The sequence below is a fragment of the Abramis brama genome (genome assembly GCF_963993115.1).
Source record: "Abramis brama genome assembly, chromosome: 1".
NCBI classification, from domain to species: domain Eukaryota; kingdom Metazoa; phylum Chordata; class Actinopteri; order Cypriniformes; family Leuciscidae; genus Abramis; species Abramis brama.
In genome coordinates, this window is record NC_139963.1 from 33,946,507 (window position 1) to 33,973,050 (window position 26,544).

General features: G+C 37.0%; 1 protein-coding gene across 1 annotated transcript; it reads right to left on the minus strand.

Annotated features, from left to right (window-relative positions):
- Positions 1–1,769: 1,769 nt before the first annotated feature.
- Positions 1,770–25,806, minus strand: cntnap1 (contactin associated protein 1). The gene is made up of 24 exons (XM_084120603.1): positions 25,407–25,806; positions 15,352–15,453; positions 14,319–14,512; positions 13,874–14,027; positions 12,994–13,197; positions 12,718–12,902; positions 12,247–12,399; positions 11,860–12,121; positions 11,538–11,687; positions 11,062–11,233; positions 10,412–10,518; positions 10,196–10,315; positions 9,896–10,099; positions 8,702–8,858; positions 7,912–8,039; positions 7,483–7,656; positions 7,146–7,364; positions 6,812–7,051; positions 5,177–5,419; positions 4,970–5,097; positions 4,784–4,877; positions 4,134–4,364; positions 3,647–3,691; positions 1,770–2,542 (listed from the first exon to the last, which is right to left on the minus strand). Exons 1-24 carry the CDS (start codon positions 25,468–25,470, stop codon positions 2,343–2,345), a joined length of 3,930 nt encoding a protein of 1,309 aa, XP_083976729.1. The 5' UTR covers positions 25,471–25,806; the 3' UTR covers positions 1,770–2,342.
- Between the last annotated feature and the right edge of the window lie 738 nt (positions 25,807–26,544).

A 26,544-nucleotide genomic window follows, 5' to 3' on the forward strand; every position in this document is an offset into this window, starting at 1 on the left:
TAGAACATCCACCATAACATATTAAATTTGCTGTTCCTCTATATTCTAAAGATGCAATTTTAGTGATTCTGTCACTCCATTATTGATCCAAAGCTAAAACAGGAACAGTCCGTTTACTTTGTTTTTTCCCCGGATCAATATATAGGCCCTATAGATTGTAGACTCCACAACTACAAGTAAACACATTCAGCCAGCAGAAGATCCACACTATAAAAGTGCAGTCTGTCCAGAAAAGTTCCCAAACTTTCGTCTTGTGTACCTGATAGGCCCATCAATAAGGCTAAAGTACCCCATTACCATTTTTACTGAAGAAAAAAAAGTTGGAAGAAAATACAAGTATTATGAATGCAAAACTGACCACATAAATATAAAACTTGCACGCATTACAAAATGTTTTCTTTCCTTGAAAAATAAACGGGCGAAAAAAGATTAATTCCAATAGTTTTTTTTTTATATAAATATCCCCCCTCCCCCTGTTTTTCCTGGTTGGGAATCACTGGTCTAAAATACTTGTTTTTAATCATGAATATTATGTAGACTGAACAGAATATGACATCTTGGTACACTAATATAAAAATCTATAGCAGATTGCTTTGGCCCACAGGAAGAATTCTCTTGAACAGACAGAGGACACGAGGAGGAAAACAGCTTAAACAATCTCTGATCGCTGAAAACTTATTCCTGCCTGCATTGGGTTTGTAAAATATAAAGATAGGTCATTTTGAAGAAGTTCAGTGCCGAAATGCCTATAGAATGGCTTGAAAAGGCTGGTGTGTGTTGCTGTAGCAGCAGTGAGAAGAACACGTAGCTCTCTATCCAATGCCATCATGATCAGTGTTACCAACATACAGTACAACACACCACGTTCATGTCTGACGCTTGGAAAGATGGCTAGACATCGCTCATTGGCCTTCAGTCAAGAAACTTTTCTTTGTAAACCTTTCAAGGATCCAATTTTACAAAAATGTCCTAATCTTTATGAATGTTATACCTCAATGTTGTTCGCAAGCAATATGCAATATGGCTACTATCACAAAAACACCTTTCTGCAGTTTTTGATATGCCACAGAAACAATATTTCCCCAGACAGATTATCGTTCAGCACATTAAAGTCATTGTGCTCTGAAGAAGCTGAAGCCATTCAATGCCATTTGACTCTCCATTTCTTATAAGCGCCGCAACCGAATTTAGGCAGTAGTATAACATATACTTAAATACCATTAGCATATTCCTCCATACTATATGATAAAGTAGTTTCAGTGATGATAAAACAGATATGTGTAAACATATCTACATCTTCAAAACTTTGTACTCTGAAGGTTGTTGTGCATTTTGTGTAGATTCTCTCATTAACACAACAGCATGACTATGAAACACTTAAATCTACACTACTTTTGCCAGTACACAATAATGAGCCAAAAAGATTTCACATAGAATATACAGGGCTCCCACATCATTAGACGAATGCACTTTACATTTTTCCAGTCATTTATGATATTATAATACAGATTTTTTATTATATTATTTATTTTAGTTGTATTATTTATTTTTAAATCATTGAAAAGTGAATTTTCAACCAATAAAATATTTTTGAAATGGACACAGCTAGAAAGATTTATAATGACTACAGAAATTTCCATAACCTTTTTTTGATATCGCACTCACAAAAAGTGAATTTTCTAACCAATAAAACTGTGTGAAATTGGCATAACTATACAGATTTACATTGGGTATACAGAAAGTTCTTTTTTTCTTTTTTTCTTCATTTTCATGACTTTTCCAGTCATTCTTGATTTTTAAAAATATGCATTTTGTAAAAATAATATTATCGAGATTGCATGCAAAAAATAATTTATAACCAATGAAATACTGCTGAGATGGGCATAATTATAAAGAATATTAATTTTCAACACAAATTTACATGATTGTATTCATTTCCAATACGTTTTTTTTATAGGCCTGGAAATCACAATTCTAAAATTCCCTGATATTTCCAAGTCTCTGTAACCGTGGGAACCCTGGATCAGTCTTTGAAAGTTTCCTGTAAAGTTGCTGAGGCACTTCAGTCGGCCTGCACTGCCAATGCTCATTGATCAGATGGTAAATTGACTCTAGCCTGCTTATTTTGAACCCTGCCAAAAGCACCAAATATCAGATTACACTGTAAAAATAATGGGACAGAAAAATAAATATACAGTAACATTACCATAAAGGCGAAAGCTACATTAAAAAAACAAAAAAACATTTGCAACTCATTCGTCAGTCTCCGCCATTTTACCTCCCTCGTAATCACCAGTACTTCTCTTTTTTCTTCCTGACATCCCTCAGTCTGTAGTTGTGTGTTATTCATTGGGACTTTCCTCCTGTATTTCCGGCATGTTCTTTCTATCCTTGCGCAGAGTGTCAGTGAGGGGCCGAGCGGAGCTGGGCGACTCGAGCTGCTTCGGTTCATTCGTGTGGTAACTGCCTTTATACCTGTACAGGTAAATGTAGAGGCCGTACAGGATCAGGAAGAGCAACATCAGAGACACGGTCACGATTACTGTGGAGAAACACACACACACAGAGAGAGAGAGCAGTCGTTAGCATTACGCTTAATACTCTTATGGTGCCCTAGCTGAGCTGTCTGCAAATGATGGATTAAACATAATTTGTATCATGTTGCAGAATTCACAGACTCAGAGCCCACATGTACTCACAAGCTTTAAAGGGATAGTTCACCCAAAAATTGTAATTCTATATATATGCTTTTCTGTGAAACACAAGTGGAGAATTTTTTTTTTTTTTTTTTTGGATTGTTCTAGTCACAGTGACATGGTTGTTATTATGGAAAAGAGCTGCATGAAGATTCTTCTATTTTTTCTTCTATTTCTATTTTTCTGTGAGATCTGGACCCGCTGGCAAAGAGGATTAAATATGTGTGTGTGTGTGTGTGTGTGTGGGAGAAACAAGTCTTGTTTATCCTGGAAAAGAGATGACAATCAGACAGTTAGAGAAGAAGAGGATTTGAGTTAAGCAACAAAGGGTGACTGCAAAAAAAGAGCGAGGATACTGATAAAACTTTTTATGAAAATTGAAGTGTTCAATTTGAAAAATGGTCTTGTTGCATTGTTCTGATGGGTCTTTAATCTCAAAATGATCTTGTTAGTATTATAAAAGAGGTTCTGTAACATTTACAGCAAAAAATGAATGTAACACATACTAAAGTAACAGTAGCATATTGTCCAGATTATAGTCATTTGTAAAGATCTGAAGCTTATTACACCGTCATTTATTCCATATACAGTATATTATCGTTTTATCACTGATGATACCAAGTTTCTGTCATTTGCCGAAGCTCGGCTTTATGCAGAAGCTTATATTCCCATGAATGTTCGCTAATCCTGTGTTCTGCAAATTAAGAGGATTTTAGCTTCCCAAACAGAGAAGATCAGCAAAAATTGCAGTTCTGGATGAAATGGAGTAAAAGACAAAAACAAAACAAGGAGAACAGAATGTAGAATTGTACTTACATTTAAAAAAAATAGTTTTTTTTGTCACTTTTATTGAGAGGATGGTGGAAATGTGACAGGAAGCATCAGGTATAAGAGGTGTTCGGGAAATAGCGCTAAATATTATTTAAAACGAAGTGTGACTGTAAACTTACATGTCATCCAAGGTGGGGTGACATCATCATGAATGTAATAAAAGACTAAAAAAAAAGAGAGAAATACATTACTTGAGGGTTAAAAACAACATTCAAAAGTTTTTTAAATAAATCTCTTATGCTCACCAAGGCAACATTTATTTGATCAAAATACAGTAATATTATGAAATATGAATAGAATTTTATCAATAGAACTGTTTTCTATTTGAATATATTTTAAAATGTAATGTATTCCTGTGATGGCAAAGCTGAATTTTCAGCAGTTTTGAAAACCATAAACTGACAGGATTATTTGATGACTCGAACGTTTAAAGGAACAGCACTTCTTTGAAATAATTTTTTTCTAAAAATATAAATGGCTTTATTGTTCCTTTTGATCAATTTAATGCATCCTAGCTGAATCCAAAAAAATATCTTACTGACCACAAACATGAATAGTATAGTGTATGTTAGGCATTCATGTGAATGTCAGAATATGTAGTCTTACACAGGCCAGTGAACCAGGGGTCATCCTCCCAAGGAACATATCCTAAGACGGGGGGAAACGCCCCACAGTTAGACTCCACCACATAGCCTTGAGTCGTAACCGGTGGATTGGTTACATTGGGTCGGAAGTAGGCCTTCAGTGGGGCAAAGATATTATAGCGGACCCCTGATATACAGCCCATAAAACCTGGACTGTTGTGCCTCTGAATTTCATAGTCTACACCTCCCACCTCTACGAAGAAGAGCAGAAAACAAATCAATGCACTGTTCATCTAGTAAATGCAACTTTTCATTCACATGCAAAGTTAAAGGTACACCATGTAACTTTTTTTTTCCTTCAAAATTGACAATACATGATCAATCCTTCTTCCAAAATGTGTATTTGTCTTACCCTAATTCACTATGGTAAGCTTATTATAAGTGTTTATATTTTATACCTGATACCTATATATATATATATATATATATATATATATATATATAAAAATATATATAAATATAAAAGTTGATCTGGCTTTGACGCGTGAATGGTGTGGTATAGGTTAGTTGTTAGAAAGGTTGACATGGAGCAGCTAAATGGCAGTTTTGTTTTCTAACAGCTACAGGGCCAAAAATTACATAATACCTTCAAGATAAAAATGCTTGTCTTACCCATGACTCTACCCAAGAATACAGACTTTGGTGAGTCAAATCTGGGAATCTCTCCTGGTATTAACTTCTCAATCCACGGATCCATGTAGTCCACCTAAATCCAGGTACAAATCCATATACAAACAGTGTGCTTTGGGTATGCTAATAACAGTGGAAAAACATGTCAGATCTAGTTTGAGATCCTACCTGTGTCCATACTGTGTAGTTGTGTCGGGTGATGTTGACAAAATGAGGAAAGCCATCGGCCATGTTTCTGTCAGTCAACTTAAATTTGTAGCTTATTATACCAAGCCGATATCTCAGTGACAGAGTACCTGCAAAGGAAGTGACATCAGTGCTAAAGCTAATGTTTTGTATGCTCTGGTGTGTGTGTGTGTGTGGGTGTGTGTTTACCATCTTTCTTGAGCAGGACGGCGATGTAATCATTGCCGAAGGAGCTGATATAGAGGAGCACAGCTGGAGCCTGTAAAGTGCTGAAGCTGAACTCTATGTCATCAGTTGTCGTGTTGTAGCCGAGGGTGAAGTTGTGCCAATGAGGCTCTATCCAGAAGTTCGCCCACCATGCGTCAAAGGAAATGGGCTCTTTGCGGATGTCATACCGCAGCCACGCTCCAACATCAAAGAACGCCCCGATATCTAAAAGGATGACACACAAGCAGAGATCATATTCTTGTTTATGGGTACCCCTCACACATGCTGATTTAACGTAAAAAAAAAAAATCGAATTGACATGATGGACAAATCTATATAAAACATCATAAGACTTGAATAGTATCCAGTCCTCGAATCTGATTGGTCAAGCCCATTCTAGTTCAACAGCCCTTTTTACTGTTTTACTTGTCAGACTATTAGTCTTTGCATTAAGCGATTTGGCCGTCTGAGACAATATTTGCAAATCCTAACAGATTCCTCTGATCCTTGGCTATCGTTAGTTTGGCATGTTCACCGACAGCCAATTAATGACCGTTGCAATCAAAATTTTACCACCGATGATTTGACTCACAGTCCTGCAAGTGTGACTTCTCCTACAACGACCGTCAAATTGTCTTCGTTTTTCAAGACAAGCCGTGACCAAAATGAACGTTAGAGATTTCTTTGTAGCCACCATTTCAATCCCGCGTGTAATGCAGCTCACTGTCACCGAACGTGTCACTGATGGATGATGTAAAACTCTGGGCAAGTTTTCTTGCGTGCGTCCGTATTTAATGCATCTTGACTGAGTTACAGTCTGAGTGACATTTATGACAACTGACATCTTACAGTGTGACATGGCTTACAGCGATGATCATGTTCGCACAGTCTGACAGGTAACAATTGTAAAGGACTATTATAAATTGTGCACCCAGCTTTAGTTGTGGGGATTTTACAGTGCTTCTTTCTGCAGGTTACAATTTTTTATGTTTTATGAGTCATTTAAACGATTCAATCAGTCGATTCAGACTCAATTGTTCTTCAGCAAAAAGTCATTGAATCATTTACTCAACCGGTTTCCTTCATTCATTCATTCATTTGCCAAATAAAAATGATTATGAATCCTGCTGGTGAGTATATTAGGTGTATAGATATAGGTTTGTCGTAAAACACAATTCAGCTCTATGCCAAAGTTTTAAATATTCTCACACAGATCATCAAAAAAGAGCAGTTTAATTCACAGATCAGACAAATCCCTTTTAGCCTAAATCAGCTCTGGATTTAGAGGCTTGAAAGTGGAAACTAAAGCCAAAGTCTGTCACTCTCTTCTCAGGCAGTGACTCTCACTTTAACAGGTTCTCAGAGGCATCAGTTTATTTGTTACTCCCATTTATTATCCTTAACTAGAATCTGTTTTAATCTTTTAAATCTCCTAAGTCTCCTAAAATTAAAATGCGTTTGTAATAATTAGTCTTTCCCCAGCTAAAGATGAAAAGATATCACTTTAAATTTGCATATGTTTATTAGGAAACAGCTGTAGTCTGTATTGCACCATGTCAGTTTGAGTCAGCGTGAGTGTGAGAGAGCATATGCATATGCAAATGTGTGTTAACTCACCTAAATGACAGTAATAGCCATCGAAGGCTGTGTTATTGCAGTCACAGGCGTATGAAGCGTATCCATCAATGCACTGGCCTCCGTTTCGACACGGTATAGAGGCATTCAGACATGCTCCAGTGCAGTTCCTACGTATCCCAGCTCTCTCGTCAACCTTCCCCTCCAAATCCACAGGCACCCCGTTCATCCTCAGCCCACGCAGACATCCCAGGAAAGGCCTTAAGGTGTGATTGGCCGCACCTGAATTCAGATGCATGGTATGTTTTTGTATCAACTGCTTGAAGCAATGTTTTCATATTATCTCTGCTCGAAACTCCAGCTCTATGATTCTTACCTACGAGCAGGGGTTGTGTAAACTTCATTGTGATGTAGGTCTGGCCTGGGAACTTGTGTAAGGCCGGAGGAAGGAAATCAACTTTGAGCCGAGCCATTTTTACATTGATTTCAGCTTCTACATAGTGCCATTCATTATCATTGAGAGGTTTAGGTGAGCGGAGGGTGACGTTTCTAATTCCATCACCCACCATGAAAATAAATACCACTTCAGTTGTAGCTGTGAAAATTTAAGGAGAAACTGATGAAGGAGGTATCAGAATCACTATATATATGGCATATATTTTTAAGATTTACAATGGTATTCACAATGCCACTGCCATGGAAACGACACTCACAATTGAGTTCAATTCGTAAGAAATTACGGAGGTGGTCATCTGAGCTCTCTACAAACACTCCGTTGGTGCGGTAGGTCCTGAAGTGGAATGTAATGTCGGCACTGGTGCCGGGCTTGAAGGTGGGGAACGTCAGATAGGTGGGCTTGGTGAAAGCTATGGTGTTCCAGATACTCCCTAAGAGAAGGATTTCTCATGAACAAATAACAATAACATTATATGGTAAAAGTAAATATGTGTATTATGGAGGAAAATGTACAGTCAGCCATCAAAATAAACTCTTTCATGGTCATAGGCCGCTCTGCTTTGTGTTTATTTTGTTATAATTAACCAAAAGACTGTATATTTCCCTTTACGTACATGTCAGGAAGGATCTTCTTATCATATAAGAAAAACTTTTCCTCCATTGTATCTTTAATGTTCATTACTCACTGTCTCCATGACAGTACAGCGCGCCAACACTGTAGCGAACTTCTGAACTGGTGCGGTTAGTGTCCCCTATGACAATCCTCCTGACAGGCAGATGATCACGGAACGACAGGTAGCCTTTATCTGAGTGCCTAGTAAATGTGAAGAGTGAAGTGTGAAGAGTGAAACTAGCCTTTAAAATAAATCAATGAATGTTTAGCTTGTGGTTATACTGCATATATATTGTACTACCGTTCAAAAGTTTGAGGTCGGTAAAATTGTTTTAATGCTCACCAAAAGATTAAAACTACTGTTTTCTATTAATATAGTGTATATTATAAAATGTCAAAGCTGATTTTTCAGCATCATTACTCTAGTCTTCAGTGTCACATGATCCTTCAGAAATCATTCTAATATGATGATTTGGTGCTCAGAAATAAAAATGTCTTACTATTATCAGTGTTGAAAAGAACAGCATTTTTTAAATAGTAAACATTTTTAACATTATAAATGGCTTTTCTATCTTGATCAATGCATTCTCACTGAATAATTTATTATATAAATTACAAAACTCACTGAATAAAATGTATTTCTTTTAAACAAATCTGACCCCAAACTTTTGAACAGCAGTGTATATATACCCAGTTTTTGTCCCGAGTTCATATTTAAGTGTCTGCCATTTGCTTTGTATGTATTTATATATTTTTCTGTCTTTAATAACATCAAACACTATCATTCAGACAAAGTTTAAAAGGTATATTTAGATGACATAAAATTGTTTTTATTTATTCATTCTTTCTCATCTCAGTCTCACCATTGGCGGTAGTCGGCGTCACAGTTGCACCAGTACTTGGAGTCGGTGCAGGTTTGATTGACAGCACATCCACATTTTCCACTTTCAGGAAAAGCTCCTCCCCAGTATCCATGACTCTCATTATGCCGACCAATCCAGTAAGTGTAAGGCCTTCCATCTGTTAACAAGAATAAGTAAAATCAAAGAAAGACTCAATGGGGTGCAGTGGCAAACTACTGGTAGTGTAGACAAGCCAGTCTCATTGGGGTCAACAGAGCAGGGGGCCATAATGACTGGGCCTTACTATAGCTTTGCAAAAATACTCAGTGGTAAATGGTGACTGAGAAGATTCCTATAAGTGTTACTCAGCAGAGAAAAAGGCTGAGAAGGACATTGACACTAATTATACTCAAGCTCTGGACAGTTCAGCTGAGTCAGACTAGTCAGACTCTTCTAGTGCGCTGAGATCAATGCTTCAACAGCCATTTAAAAACTCACAGCTGAGGTTCCTTTACACACGATTTTTTTTCCTATGCTGTACAATTCAGATACACAGTGATGGCTGCAGATATATACCACACAGTAAAAGAACATTCAGACAGGTTAAATTATTTGAAGGGATTGTTCACTCAAAAATGAAAATCCCAAACCTGTGTGACCTTCTTTCTTCTGTGAATTTTTGAAGAACACCTTTCCACATTTTGTATATAATAAAAGTGAATGAGAATCGGGGACATCAAGCACCAAAAAAAACAAAAAAAAAACGTCATAATGGATAATAAAAGGATTTTATTCCCTGTCTTCTCAAAGCACAAGTCATTAATAACTCAAATACTCTACCATATATAATGAGCCGTTAACTGCTGTGACTATCTTTGATTAGTGAGCTGAAATCAAGAACTGGATCAGTTTGATTTGTGAACAAATCATTCAGACCAGTTTTGTGAACTGAATCAACCGATTCATTGAAAAGATCCAGCTCAAAGTAGGATTTGTTCATGAATTTGGTCATTGCGGATTGCCTCATGTCTTAAAAAATTAACATTTTGAGTTAAAGTCATACAGTCATTCAGGTTTGGAACAACATGAAGGTAAATAAATGATGACAAAATTTTAATTTTTGGGTGAACTATCCCTTTAACTTCATTCATGCATTAAATGACCAAGAATATTCAATGTACTAAGTTCCACACATCATTGTGAAACCTAACTTACGCGGAGTATTGAGGAGGCGTGCCTTGTAGCATGAGAACTCAATCCACTGTTCGCAGTATAAGGAGGTGTTTGCTAGAGCAGTGACTTCATCCCAGGATGCGTTTACATACTGGACGTCCCCGATATACGGTTGATCCACAGTGGAGCCGCTCACCTTGGTGCTTTTCATGCGGTCGTGCTCGATGACGGTCCATGATTTTTGCACTAAAATGTGACGTGATCAATCTTAACTCACCAAAATCATGTAAAACCCATTCGAAATTGATTTCAACATGTCAATCTCTTCCACATCATACATACACATATTGCAGTAGACCGTGAAAGGTTTCAGTGGTCCGCTCAGATCTGGATCTATGGTGTAGTTGCCTGACCAGTACTTCCCATTCAGTCTGTAGGCCTCGCATGACTCCCTGTAGACGGCTGGGATGGAGGGAGAGAGACTTAAAATAGAGTGATTCTCATATTTCACCAACAAAAAGTCAATATAGAGGAATCTCCTCGGTGAAAGACACTTACAGTTATGACAAACCTCCCCCTTGTAGCCAGTGTTGTTACACACACACAAGAAGTCATTCCAGGACTGTATACACCTGCCTTCATGTTCACATGGGTTTGGAGAGCACCTGAAAAAAATAAGAGAAGGCTGACACTTTAATAATGCACGTCTCAAGATATTACATTCTTGGGCATGTCTTGTTTTTCTCCTTTGAGAGGCTTTGTTTCTCCTTCATGAGCTTTATATGATTATATATTTATGTTATATTATTGATGTTTTTGACAATAATATTTTTACTGGAAAACAAGACAAAAATCTGCAGTGCATTTTTCCAATTTTTTGTTCGTCCTGATTACAGACTATGACATTAGACTTTAAGCTAATAAATGAACACTACACTTGTATCCCACACACACGTTAGTTTATATATCACGGTGGTAACTTTCCGTTGACTTTTATTCTTTTTATAGAGCTGAGCTCATATGTTTTATCTCCTTTCACATTTTCATTTTCATTAAGATTTTTAATCATTTTCAGTTTATTAAGCAGTTTTCCTGATGAAGACTGTTTGCTTGGATACTATCATTGTGAGGACATTTAGTCCTTCAGTGCTGGCAAAAACCCACACACACAAACTCAATGAGTTGCACACACACACACACACACACACCTATCAGTGATACCGCAGGTGCCCAGCAGGATTTCGGCGTATCTACCCCATTTCCTCTGCAGCATGACATCTATATCCACCGGCTCATCATCTATAAAGATCTGCTGCATGCAGCCGTGGAAGCGAGACAGCTTGGTCACACAGCGAGCCGTGTTATTGGTCTTAGGACAACCTGCAACACAGCAGATATTAAATATTCCTCTAATTATCTGCTATACAACTATAAGGCACTAAATATATCTCATTTAGCATAGATTATGAACATTAAGGTAGCATTTATGGCATTAGATGTGCCATAAATGTATGAATAATAGATAAACAACATGCATTGTACTGTAAAGCATTCTTGTTTACATTAACACTGATTTACAGACATTTTTGTGGCAGTTTTAGAGAAGAGTGGCACTCAGTTTTAGCCATGAGGACCTTGAACATTACAGACTACTTCTCCTCATATTCTGTGATCTGTTACTTACCCCCGAAGAAGTAGCGATCTCCTGTACGAACCGTGAAGGGGTTGGTGATCTTCAGTGGTGAGCTTTCATCTTCATCTATAGTGATAGTTAGTAAGTTGTCTTTGGCGGTCAGGTCTACTGTGTGCCAGAAGCCGTCATTGAGACGGTACCCTTAAACACACAAAAAAAGTCACAATATTTACTGTATATAATCTTAGACTGGACCAGTTTTGGTCCTGCTAAACTCTTGGTCTATAGGTGTTCCATTCAGTCCTCTCTTACAGGAATAGAGTTCAAAATGTCATAACTTATGTTACGGACACAATCCTTAATCATACCATACCTGCAGCAAAGCGTAATCTCTTGTTTCCAGGCTGCATGAGAGTGACGTTGACCTGTCCTTCACTGAGGCCAAGCTCCAGAGAGCCCAAATCATCTGCAAACCTGGTGAACATCAGTAACCCTGTGTAGTCCCATGAGCGGAACTTAAACTTTACCGCCAGACGGTTCTTCCGGAAAAACCCAGGCAGCTGCAGGTAGTTGTTGGGTCCTGCAAAGGTCATGGGCTTCCAGAGGAGGTCACGGCAGGTATAATGCATCTTTTTCTGAAATATACAAATAATATCTCAAATATTTTGCAATACAATGAACATCCAAATGTGATTTCATAAGTGATTATAAGTGTCATATTAATTCACCCCACACTACATTCTTGCAAAACTCTACATACCTTTTTAGGAGCTAGTCGAATTTCAGGCTCCTGGTATTGTGTCATGTAGATGACATTGATTCCATTGATAAAGACGTTCTCCATGCAGCCACGGAAGTTCACCTTACCAGGCAGGTGGGGTGTGTCTTTCTCAATCACACCGCCAACATAAATCTAAAGAGAATTGGATAATTGTTATGGTCAGATTGCAGGGAACATTCACCAATGGCATGAGTTTGGGGCGGGACTATCTTATTGACTGACCAATGGCAGACAGGAGTAGTGTTTGTGATACCTGCTTGAAAACTGTAATTATTTTACTCCATTTGGTGATCCTAATGGCACAGAAATTACACCCTTCACTTTTAAGAGAGGCACCAATTATTTTTGTGTTTTTCTTTTTTTCAGAACAAATGTGAGTCATATGCAATTTATCACTGAAGTGTGATACAGTGTGCGTTTATAGTTTGTGTGTTTGATCTAACATGTCACCTGTTTGTCCAGATCAAGGTACTTGAACTCTCCGTTGAGGATAGCAGTCTCAGTCTGGCCATCCAAGGTGAAGTTAACCTCTCGCCCGTAACGCTTGATGGTGACGTAGTGCCAGTGCTGGGTGTCCAGTAGGTTTCCCAGCATCATTGTGGTCATCCCATTGGTGTTATGGACTGTGCTGCTCCCTTAAATAGATAATGCAAACATGTCCTCATGATTATAGATAGAAGGTTAGACAGACAGACAGACAGACAGATAGATAGATAGATAGATTACCCAGGCTGATATGAAAGTAGAGGCGTCCAGTCTTTAGTTCCAGAGTGACAGAGTCTCCCTGCAGACCCTCACTGTGCAGGAGAATACCGTCCTTCTCCAACGTCTTAAAATTCAAAGCGTAGTGGTCCTGAAGTGTCCTCATCCTGCCCCGTGGGAAGGAGTATGCCACCATGTCATCCGCATCAAACTGCATCACATATGAATCTGTTAGGGTCAAAGGTCAAGAGTATGGAGAGGATTGTTAAAAACTATATTACAAGATTTTATTTATGCTAAACCAAACACAACACAGACATGCCACTTTGTCTATCTGTTTTCTTTCTAGCCTCGAAATCAATGACCTTGGCCTACACTGATGCCCAGATCATCAAGGAGTTCACATTGTTCATAGTTATTGAATTTACACATACGTTTTACAGGCAGTATGTGTTGTACCTGGAAAAAGTATTGGTATTTTTTGCAATGCAAAAACTTGAATGATACACTGCATGCAAACTGCAAAACTCAGTATTTTTCTTTTGATTTACACTATCAGTATTTAAAAATCCTTGTAACAAGATACAAAGCACTTGAGAAGAAAATATATATATTAAGTCTAATTACTTCATTTTCACTTCATTTAGAGGTAAAAATGTTCCTTGTTGTAACCATAAACCTCATTTTTTTATTTCTCTGAAAACAACTTATCGTTGAGGTATATTTACTGGAAAACAAGATCAAAATACTGATTAAAAACAGATTTTCTGCAGTGCAACTCAAAGGACCGGTTAACATTACAAGGCACTGAGGAGATTTTCCGTATCATGATATGCTAAAGTTCTTGGCTGCTGATAAAACACAAACAGTTGGCAGTGCCTCAGTCCAGACATGCGCCGTTTACCGTAAGGACAGCCGTAGAGCTCTACTCGAAGGCCAATTTTGCCTCCGTTCTCAGTATTCCAGCCCATGGGATAGATGCGCAGATGTTTGGCAGTGATCGCATAATGAAAGACGTTCCTCTTCACCTGGTAGTAATTCCAGTTGCCAGGCAACGTCTGAGAGAAGCAAAAATCTGATATTAAATCTGATATTAAAGGCTCTATGAATGTTCCACACCATTTACCAAATCAACAACTTCTCTCACCTACAACTAATCATACATCAACAATGTATTTATAAAAGGTTGAACTCAAATTCTGATTGAATGAGTCATGTTCAAGGTCAAATAAGATTAAAAAAAAGATGCCTGTCCTGAACCTCTGCTTCAAAACATCAGGACTTGATCAACACAAATTATACTTATTAGTGGGCTTTCCAAACACTAATAAAACATAGATCATTTTTACCATATTGCCTCCTGTCATGACATATGGAGTCCATGCGTCAAATCGATCCCCGTACAGCAGCATGTATTTGGTGACCCAGTCATAAGAGTTGAAGGTACCCTGAGTAGCAATGGCCATGATACGATACTTCCTCCCCAGGTCAATCTGCATCCATGGCTGCCTGTCCCGAGGGGACGGAGACCAGCCACTGCTCCCTACATCAGCACACACACATTTGAAAATCAGCTGAGAAAATACATGCATGTAGACATTTAGTGCTTCAGATTTCTTGTCATGGGCTAGCCAGCAGTCCTACTTATTTTGGCCATATGTAAAATGACAGATATTGTCATAAAAATCCAAATAATCTACATTATTAAAAATGGAAAATTAAGAGGCACCTCTGAAAGATTTGTGATATTTTTTTAAAGAACATGGCTTGTGTGATTATTTATTTAGTTATATATAAATTTATGTTTTCTCCACCAAGGTAAAATAACCTGAAAAAGTATAAAACAAAACAAAACAAAATAAAATAAAATAAAATAAAATAAAATAAAATAAAATAAAATAAAATAAAATAAAATAAAATAAAATAAAATAAAATTGAATTAAACATTTGGTTCAATGTGATTGTTTCTCCACCACAGTTATGTTCCAGACTCTTCTAATGGATATAAAATATAATAAATCATTTTGATAGCATAATTTAACACTAGAGAACAATATGCACTATACTGAACCATAAAAAAAACAAAAGTGCAGCATTTCAATGGAACAATGGAATGGAATTGCGTTTCAATGGAACAAAGTAATTTTGTGACTTTTACAAATTATTTCTCATATTTTTATTGAAATTTTGTATCCGTGGCTCAGTTGTCACATCCACTTTTATTCACAAAATCAAGACTTTTTTTGCTTCAAAAGGGCAAATGTATTGGCTAAATCAAAAATGGGAATAGGAGGTCGATATTGTTTCTCATTAGTATTCTCAGCCAGAGACCTATTCAAAATGCAAAGTGCAACCCATAGCTCTTGTGGCCAAGTCACTTACCATACAGTTTGGCAAAGTGTGCAGAGTAAAAAAAGTTATATCTGGAAGAAGCATGGAAAGAGGATGCATAGAGAGGAGAAATCAGCGGATCTAAGCATGGCCCTGAACAGAGAGAAAGAAAAAGAGAATTATAGAGAAATATTCAATGACATTTTCATAAAAGCAAGATGACTTTTTTTTTTTTTTTTACATTTGACAAGATTTATTTTGCAGTTTATTGAAAATAGGATAACACAATGAAACTGTCAATTCATGGGAAAAGTTATGTACATACATTATCTGATATAAATACTTTTAGTTACTGTTATTATGTGTAATATTTCCAACCAAAATTGCAGCTCTTAAAATGATAAATTGTGCTTTAAAGGTATACTATGTAACTTTTGGGCTTTAGCGGTTAATAAACAAAACGACTGTATATGCGTCTTGCGGAAGAGCATTGTAGCCAGAGCTATACTTCTCTTTGTTTATGTATATGACTGGGCTATTTCTCAGCGGCTGTCTAACATTGCCAAAATATAAACCTGTCGTGATTCAGGATAAGACAAAAACATGGTTTGGAAGACGGATTCATGATGAACTCTTTCATTGTATAACTTTTGGAAAAAAAAGTTACATAGTGCACCTTTAACTGGTATATGATATACACAAACAGTATAATAATAATTCGTTACATTTATATAGCGCTTTTCTAGGTACTCAAAGCGCTTTAGATAGAAGAGGGAATCTCCTCAACCACCACCAATGTGTAGCATCCACCTGGATGATGCGACGGCAGCCATATTGCGCCAGAACGCCCACCACACACCAGCTTACTGGTGGAGAGGAGACAGTGATGAAGCCAATCAGTATGGAGATGATTAGGAGGCCATGATGGACAGAGGCCAAGGGGCAAATTTGGCCAGGATGCCGAGGTTACATCCCTACTCTTTTCGAAGGACATCCTGGGATTTTTAATGACCACAGAGAGTCAGGACCTCGGTTTAACGTCTCATCCGAAGGACGGTTCGTAGTTCGTAGTTTGTAGTTTATCCAGTTCATTGAACCACCACAAATGCAATTAAACCCATCATGTGTTCTAAGTACCTGTGATTTCAAATATCCATTTTTCCAAAGTGTAAATATTATTTAATGGAACATCCATTGGTCAACATAAAGGACTACTGTGGCTGTTCTAGCTGAGATTATTACTAGGCCGAATAAACAACAATAACATTTGACACGGCACTAAAACATGCATCTAATCTACCATGGCAAAGCAAACAACAAAACATTTACATCTGTCAGAGCAAATTCCAGTATGTTCAGATCTTTAGTTCTCATTTATACTTTATCAAACATTACCAAACAAAACGAGGCTCTACAGGCACATTTTGTGGGTTGATGTTGTTAGAGTCTCATTTACACAATGAGCATATGAACGGATCATGTGCGAAACGAGCCTTACAGTTGTATATTATATACTGTACAAAATGTATGTCGTAGTGGATCTGGGACGCAATATAAAACAGGCCCATTTAGCAAGTCTTGCCATGGTATTTCATCAGTACCTCTGTTACACAAATCCCTGCTTCAATTAGACCTGGCAACATTTCAGCCTAATCTAAATGGCAGAGTCAGATAAACCCACCTCAATCTCACCCTCTCACAGAGCTCTAATAAAGCCATCTGCCCAAATGGCATCACATCTCACAGCCCATCCACATCACCTCTCTAACTACAGCCGACACACTTTCACACAGCCGGTTCATTTCAGAAATACTGAATGCGCCTTTTTGAAGATGATTCTGAAGTGCCTTCGGGTCTTTTTTTGAAGATTGTGAGGGACAGAATTGATAGAATGGAGTTGTAACAGAAGGTGTTAAGGATCTGGAAAGTGACTTTGTACATTGTTGTGATACCGAAAAAAGTGTTTGCAAGCAAGGATTGTGGTCCTATGCCTCATAGGTCCTATATGTGTTTGAGAAATCATCTTGTAACTGTGATATAAATCACTGAATTTTTACTTTATATCTTAAAATGATGCCTTGCTTCATAAGCAAGCAGCTGATATATATATATATATATATATATATATATATATGTCACAATTACATTGCAACAATGACAACAACAAACTGCTAAAAATGTTCCCAGACGTTTGATAGATCTTAAAAAAACAACACTGGGGATGTCCTCAAAAGGATGGTTCGTACTGTAAATAAACTAAATAAAGCCTTCTTTTGGAGGTAAGGTTACTGATTGGGTAAGTTACATTTTTAGTATTTAAGTTGGCTTGGGAAAGCTAACTTACTGAAATCCTATTTAAACTTATTGTTCTTTTTTTTTTTTCTGACCGCAAATTTTTAGACACTAACTCTTACTAGACCATTCAAGCTACATACTCCAAACTCGGGTCAGACCTTCATACTGTTCTGACTTTTGAGTTGCTATATCTTTTCAGACTGATTTGACTTTCAGTTTTCTTAAAAATGTATATTAAAAATCATAAAAACCCCATTGACTTTCATTGAAGACTGCTCAAATTGAGCCAAGACTACGGTGGCCCATTAGTGTACAACCCAAAAACTCAAATCTAAATTCTCTGAAGCCCTAGACTCAATTAAATTACCATTCAATGTACTTATAAACTTATCTATCTATCTATCTATCTATCTATCTATCTATCTATCTATCTATCTATCTATCTATCTATCTATCTATCTATCTATCTATCTAGTATCTATCTATCTAATCCATCTTTCTTTCTTTCTAACTAATCTATCTTTCTAACTAATCTATCTATTTATCCTTCTATCTAATCTTTATTTCTAACTAATCTATCTTTCCTTCTTTCTAACTAATCCATCTTTCTTTCTTTCTAACTAATCCATCTTTCTTTCTAACTAATATATCTTTCTTTCTTTCATTATAACTAATCTTTCTTTCTTTCTTTCTTTCTTTCTTTCTTTCTTTCTTTCTTTCTTTCTTTCTTTCTTTCTTTCTTCTTTCATTCATTCTTTCTTTCTGTCTTTCTTTCTAACTAATCTATCTTTCTATCTAATCTATCTTTCTTTCTTTCTAACTAATATATCTTTCTTTCTTTCTTTCTAACTAATCTATCTTTCTATCTAATCTCTTTCTTTCTAAATAATCTATCTATCTTTCTTTTTAACTAATCCATCTTTCTTTCTAACTATTCCATCTTTCTTTCTAACTAACCAATCCATCTTTCTTTCTTTCTTTCTTTCTTTCTTTCTTTCTTTCTTTCTAACTAATCTATCTTTCTATCTAATCCATCTTTCTTTCTAACTAATATATCTTTCTTTCTTTCATTCTAACTAATCTATCTTCCTTTCTTTCTAACTATTCTATCTTTCTATCTAATCTATCTTTCTTTCTAACTAATCTCTTTCTTTCTTTTTAACTAATCCATCTTTCTTTCTTTCTAACTAATCATCTTTCTTTCTTTCTAACTAATCCATCTTTCATTCTTTCTAACTAACCAATCCATTGTTCTTTCTTTCTAACTAATCCATCTTTCTTTATTTCATTCTAACTAATCTATCTTTCTTTCTAACTAATCTATCTATCATTCTTTCTAACTAACTAATCCATCGTTCTTTCTTTCTAACTAATCCATCTTTCTTTATTTCATTCTAACTAATCTTTCTTTCTTTCTTTCTTTCTAGCTAATCTATCTTTCTTTCTAACTAATCCATCTTTCTTTCTTTCTTTCTTTCTTTCATTCTATCTAATCTATCTTTCTTTCTAACTAATCCATCTTTCTTTCTATCTTTTTTCTAAATAATCTTTCTTTCTTTCTTTCTTTCTTTCTAACTAATCAATTTTTCTTTCTTTCATTCTAACTAATCTATTTTTGTTTCTTTTTAACTAATCCATCTTTCTTTCTTTCTTTCTAACTAATCCATCTTTCTTTCTTTCTAAATAACTAATCCACCTTTCTTTCTTTCTTTCTTTCTTTCTTTCTTTCTTTCTTTCTTTCTTTCTTTCTTTCTTTCTACCTAATCTTTCTTTCTTTCTTTCTTTCTTTCTTTCTTTCTTTCTTTCTTTCTTTCTTTCTACCTAATCTTTCTTTCTTTCTTTCTTTCTTTCTTTCTTTCTTTCTTTCTTTCTTTCTTTCTTTCTAACTAATCTTTTTCTTTTTTCTTTCTTTCTAACTTTTCTTTCTTTCTAACTAATCTTTCTTTCTTTCTTTCTAACTATTCTTTCTTTCTAACTAATTTATAAATCAAAATTAAAACTTCAACAATCAATCAAAACTACTTTAAATTTCAAACTACTTAAAACTTCTAACTACTTTTAACTTATTCAAACTCTCTGGTCCGGCTTTCTCAAGCCAACTTAAAGTTTGTCTCAACAAACTTTTTTTTTCTAGTTATAATTTGCTTTCTTTAAAAACAACAGAAGTCCACTATGTTATATTCTCAATTGTATTTCTCAATGAAGCATTAACATGTCCTGTAGCTGCCTCAAAGAGACTGCAGGGGTCAGACACAGCAGAGGTCATTAGTATTCTGACCACTGCAACTGCCAGTGAGGGAACAGAGGGGAAAAAGAAACCGTTTGAAGGAGAGAGAGAGAGAGAGAGAGAGAGAGAGAGAAAGCAAGGAATGTAACAGAATATTGCATGAGTCATCAAGCTGATTCTCAAGTGATTTCAATTCCCATCTGATTCACAGTTCTCTGCTCAGTCATCTTATATAGCTGGATTTATCAAGCCATGAACTCCATTATGAAAGTCTTCTGAAAGAAATGTCTTTTTGGTGGAAACAGGTCGCCGTAATTTTGACAAGTTAGACATGTTCCCGGATCAACATCTTCTGTTGATGCTGGAACAACATTCCTGTCCTCTAACCCTATCCCTACCCATAAACCTAATACAACCTGTAAATTATCCCTAAAATCAGAGGGAAATGATGGATGAATAACACTAATGTAGAAGCCCCTAATCCTTGATTTAAGCCTAAAATTGACATTAACTGTAAGCCTATCCCTCAAATCTGATTGGTTAATTGGAATGTTGTTGCAGGATCAACAAGGATGTTTACCCAGGAACATGTTCTACTTAGTGAAATCACATTCACTGGTGGAAATGTCCTGTGAGTATTCCTTTATTACAGGTGATTCCAAGGGAGAAACTGCACGTCTGTTCACTGAGATATCACTCAGTGAAAGACATGCCGACCGAAATTGAACTTGGCTGGTCAAAGGAGAGGTTGGTGTGTGTGCGCGTGTGTGTGTGTGGAACCACCACCAGCTGCCTGAACCATTGATATAAGGCAGGATGGATCCATGCGTTCCTGTTGTTTACGCCAAATCCTGACCCTACCATTCTATACTCGGTTGTAAGTGGTTATTTGAGTTACTGTTGCCTTTCTATCAGCTTGAACCAGTCTGGCCATTCTCCCCTGACCTCTGGCATCAGCAAGGCCTTTTCGCCCACAAAACTTGCCCCTCACTGGATATTTTCTCATTTTCTGAACATTCTCTGTAAACCCTAGAGATTATGAGGCTATGAAAATCCCAGTAAATCATCTTGACCATGTCTACATGCCAAACTGAATTGAGTTGCTGCTATGTGATTGGGTGATTAGATATTTGCATTAACAAGCAGTTGAACAGGTATAGGTGTGTGTGTGTGTGTGTACAAGTGTACAGATACCTACATCTTTAGGAATCCATTATTAATGCATTTTTATTAATTAATAATACATTATTAATGAGTATTTGAATGGATTTGCTAATTAAGCATCATAATAAGTAAATACATGAATATGGTACTATAAGCGTAAGCTTGAAGATTCATGCAACACAGGGTCCATGCTCAGTAAAGTCCAAAAGTGGTCCTTTTCCTGAAAAGGGTTGACGACCCTCGTCTAAGATTAGAAATCCACATTATCCCGTTAGCAACAGCTGCAGTGCAATATTCTGATTCACATTAGGCAGATAAATGAATCGATTGAATGTGACCCAGCCTTATCTATCTTTGTAAAATATAAGCTGCAGAGATTGTCTGTCTCTCTTCACCAGCTCTGAGATAAATGATTTTCACCCTGTGCTGTAATGTTCTCTTAGCAGCTGTGCAGAGCAGAGAGGAGTTCCTGCCCTGCAGGAGAAGCATTACAGTTATTAAAGCACTCAGTGCAGAAGAGCTGCAGGGGAAACTGGGTATAAGCAATGAAAGCCTCATGAAGATGAATGCAGAGACTTACATATACGTCCGGGCAAAACATGTCCATCTAAATTCAAAAGTTCTGTTCCAAAACCTACCAGTGAGCTTCCTTGCTTTCCACAGCCCACATAGGCATAACTGTTATAATAAGTGACAGATTCTGAATTCTCAACTGTGAAATAGCACAGGAGACTCATCTTACAGTTGGTTTCAGTAGTGTTAGATGCATAGACAGTAAAAGAAATGGACACAGCGACCCCATTGGATTCAACGGAGAAAAGTGAAGTCAATTATAAGCACTCACTTCCTGATGGCTGAGCGTACTGCGCAGACTCAAACTGAGCTTGACGACGTAGATGTGATGTGAGTAACCCGTCTGTCTTCTAGTAGCTGTGCCAAGAGAAATCTGAATCATTCCCTTCCGAAACTTGCAGAGACGGAGAGTGTGAGTAGGAGCTGTCCATGAGCTAGGAGCAGGAGCAACTTTTGCTAAGTATTCTGATTAATTATTTTGTCATTTTGCCTCCATGTCCCCCCGATTGCCCGCGAGCTTCTCCTCCTATACGGTAATCTCTCTACTGTGCGACAGAGAGTCGCGTGGTTATGATGCAATCGTTAGCCTATTTTTACAAAAACGTCTTCTACGGGGCCAATAACGTAAGATACAAGGTAATAGAGCCTTTTATACATTTTCGTGTTTCTTTAGAAATAAATAATGGACAAATGGAGTCTTTAAACGCCTCAGATATGAAGTTATTCGCTGTCAAAGTGACGCCAAAATGAATGGGAGTCAATGGAATTGCTAACAGCAGGTGATGGTCTGCTAATCAATGGCGGCGCCCGGGGAAGCTTCAGTTTTCAGCTAATGGATTACCCCCTTGGTTAGATGTTAGCATGTAGCTAAGCTAACAGCACAATCCTTTAATAAGCATAAAAACAGCATACATAAATATTGTGTGAACACTATTTTTAATTGATAATTTCCAGTATTTTATAAAATATTACATCCCTATCTTGCTTTGTTTATTATCTTTTTGCATTCTGGGATTGTCTTCTCTGTGAAGGACACAAGAAATTCTATGGAAGCCTGTTTCCGCCACAGAGTAAAAAAAATGTAAAAAAAAAAAAAAATGCGGCATTTTATCTCACAATTCGGTCTTTTTTTCTCACAATTGCGAGTTTATATGATACAATTGTCACGGTGTCAGGTTGTGTTCTCCAGGTGTCCACTAGATGTCCTCCTTCCCCACGGTGTCTGTCACATTTTGAACTACATTCCCCACGATCCTTGTCTCTTCATTGCACTCAGCTGTCCCTTGTCACTAATTATTGCACTCAGCCAATTCCCCATTAGCATTGTCATTTCCCTGTGTATATAACCCTGTCTGTTTTAGTATGTGTCACAGAGTCCTTGTTGTATGTATCATGCCACTTCAGAGTTCTGTTCTTGTCTGTTTGTATTGTTCTTGTTGGATTGCTACTTTGGTTTTGACCCCTGCCTGGACTGTTTATTAGATTGGATTACCCTATTAAATAATACTTATTGCATTTGGATCCTATCCTTGTTTTTGTGTGTGGAACGTGACAACAATTCTGAGGAAAAAAATCTATAGGACATAGGAGAATATGGAGCTCACACACAAAAATATGTCATTTGTTGCAGTTGATGATATTTATATAGCCAAAAAGTAAGATGAAATTCAGGTAGCATTTCCAATTTTTGCAAAATACCCAATTTCATTCCCCTTTGACTTTTTTCGCTCTCTTTTTGTCCAATGCCTTCAATGTCCTTGGCTGCTTTCCACTCACAGATAAGGGAGAACAGTGACACATATGAAGGAGCACCTTGAACACTCTCTCTCTCTCTCTCTCTCTCTCTCTCTCTCTAACACATGTGTTGAATTACAGGCACTCCCCCAGTCTCTGCAGGCTGACACAGCACTTCTGCTCAAGGAGAATTGAGTGCATATCATGTGAGCTATCTTTCATAGGAGAAAGCAGCGGTGCGCTCGAGTCTAGAGTAAGACTGCTAGTCAGATCAATCTCTTTGGGCTGGTTAGGATTTTAACTATCATCTAGGGGGAGAGGCTGTGGTTAGCATTTTTAGCATGGACGAATGCAGAATAGAGGGTCACATTGGTATCAATTATTTAGAACAGGACTGCAGGCACAGTAGGTGGCTGTCTTTGAATGAAACAAAAGATAAGCTCAAAAGGGACTTTAAAATACAGAGCCAATGCAAGACGCCACAGCACGTCATAGACAAGCATACACACAAGCATCATCTCTTAATCTTTCACACCTTCCTCGACAGGATCTAATTTTTAACAGACAGACAGGGCATCGTAAATCTCACTAAAATGACATTTTCAAACAGTTTTTCTGTATCGTCAGAGCACCCATTTTCAGTTTGGATGCAGGTTTCCACTCCTTCCCAAAGATTTATGCTAAATGAATTCTTAAAGCGAGAGTGCTGTGTTCATGCTGTCTCATTTCTCTTCTCAGAGCTGAGAACTGGATTATCTTCTTTACACAATACATCTTCAGCTCTCATTGTTGTCAAAGAATTTGTAGTGAAGTGGGAGCCTAGAAAAACCCCTCTTTTGGGATTCCACAAAACCTCATTGTTTCAAGAGACAATGTGCTATTATGGTTTCAACATTACACTGCATTGACAAACAATCACTAATTAATACTATTTAGTAATAGAGCTCACACTTATTAATATAAATAGAGATATCCAGACAGGACCTAAATATGTCATTCAGTATTTGTTAAGTATTTACATTTTCGAAATTTAATATAGATATTGACTGTATTCATTATTTATTCATTATTTTGAACTTGAGACCCACTCACTTCAAAAAGAGACACTGCAAAACTGTGCAATTTCAAACATAGTGTGCACATAATATTTGTGAGAGATTATTATATGCTTTGCCTTAATAGATAAAACAATATTTTTCTGAAGAAAATTGTTAGAAAAATGATCATCATCATGAGTGGACCTTGTACAGTAGGCTACCTTGAATTATAGAATGACTCATACGCACTTGTCAGAACAAAATAATTTAAAAATCATGGCACACAATCAGATTATTTTAAGTAGATTAAGCTTTCTTCCAGCATCTTATTTACTTGAATGAGCAGTGTTTTGTAGATATTTATTAGTAATAAGAATATCGATTTCGTTAGGATATATTTTGTATCATTTTGATGTTTTGAAGATTGCAGTACAGTCTTAAAGGTAACCTTACGTCAGGATTCGCATGCAGTGTTCTACGTCACATGAATTTGGGAGTTCGGTGAGTTAATGCGCCCGCCCTCCATCTCCGCATAGGGCTGCTCCCACAAGCAACTTCATGGAATAGGATTTTTTCACCACGCCATTTCAAATACACCGACAATCTCAACTTTTCACCCTTAAGACACTAAAGACACGGCTAAATCTGCAAAAAGATGCTTTCAGCAGTCTCTGTTTAACAGCAGGAGAGTGTGTCCTTCCCGCGTGTCCCCTGCGCAAGACGCACCTTTCCATGCAGAAACTTGCCCAAGTGAGCGCGCGGAAGCACTGCAATGCAGAAAGAGCCCGTAGACACACAGGCACAGTGGCGAGTGCAGAATCAAGACTATATTAGCGCTTTACTTTTAGCTCAAACCTTCTAGACTGAATACTCTAAATATAGAATAACAAAAGCATTTAACAAATTCGCGCTGATTTAAAACAATGCAAGCTTATAAATATCGCAATTTTGAGATTAAAATCATAATGTCATAGCTTTGCTGATGCACTTGTTCTGATGAAGAATAACAGTCACCTATATGGAAAATAAGTATACATTGCATTTTCATTGCATCTTGCATCTGCAGTTTCACTTACGTGACGAGCAATGTTGAAAGGCGAGAAAGAGTAAAAGGCTTGGGGCAAGAATTTTGATAGCCATCCTCTCCGGGAGACGGAGTCGCTTTTAGATTAGTAAATCAAATGTTATCCTCTCCTCGTCATCGGACAGTACAGCATCGTTTAGCCGTCCTTTCGGCCAACTTTAACTCTCTCGGCCGGGATGGTGATAGACTCGCTCGCTAGAGGCGCGCGCGCGCGACATAGTGGTGCTGATGCTGCGTTTTGGCGGGAGCGCGCATACTTTCATTAAACCAGATTCCTTGAAATTTGGAAGGTTGTGACAATCTGGTTGAAATAATACATAAACTCTATTTTATTTGATATAGAGGGAGAGTGGAGTCCTATGGTTTGGGTAGACAGTGGACAGCCTCGACTTTAGTGTAAGGGTTCTCAGTCAGGGAGGGGGCGCAAGATGAGAACAGGAAAAAAAAGTTTTGGACTCGTCATAATGATGGGAAGTGCGAATCATTTCCGCGAATCGGTTCTTTCGAACATTATGTTAAAGAACCGGTTAATACGATTCTTTTACGTAGGCCTATAGTGACGCGCTCACGTTGTTCCTGACAACCTGGTGTAGAGTAGGCACATACTGTAGATGTTTGTCATGTATCGAAGTTCAGTTTGTTGCAGACTTGATATGTAATTTAAAGCTTAAATATATATATATATATATATATATATATATATATATATATATATATATATATATATATATATATATATATATATATTTTAATTTAAAATAACTTTTTACCCAATCAGACAAATCCGCGGTTCACTCCAAATGCTCAAATCGACTTACGCATTATCAGGTTATTGTGACAAGACGTTTTAATGAATTGGTGAGATGTTAAGTTGATGATCATAGTAAGTTGAACATGTCTGAAAGAGTCGGTTCTCGATTCAGTCAGTTCAGAATAGTAAGAGTATGATATTTTTTATTCTGAAAGTGAGTTGTTAACTAGAGAAATGATCTATCCGATTCATTCGTTCACTATCCAGATATCACTCACTGTGAAGTATATGCAATGTTTCAACTATATATATTTTTTATTTGTGTAGTGAGAAATATAATAGTTCAGCCCAGTTACCCTAATACCAATGCATAAATCTA

Bases quoted from the DNA above. Each gene is read 5' to 3' on its own strand.
- cntnap1 (XM_084120603.1), bottom strand. From the start codon at position 25,470: ATGGCTATCAAAATTCTTGCCCCAAGCCTTTTACTCTTTCTCGCCTTT. The intron at 11,688-11,859 runs GTATGGTATGAT...TGTGTGTTTAAG, and splicing joins GAGATTACGCTTTGCTGCAG to GGTACCGTCTCAATGACGGC. The intron at 10,316-10,411 runs GTAAGTGTCTTT...CCTCCATCCCAG, and splicing joins GGGGGAGGTTTGTCATAACT to CCGTCTACAGGGAGTCATGC.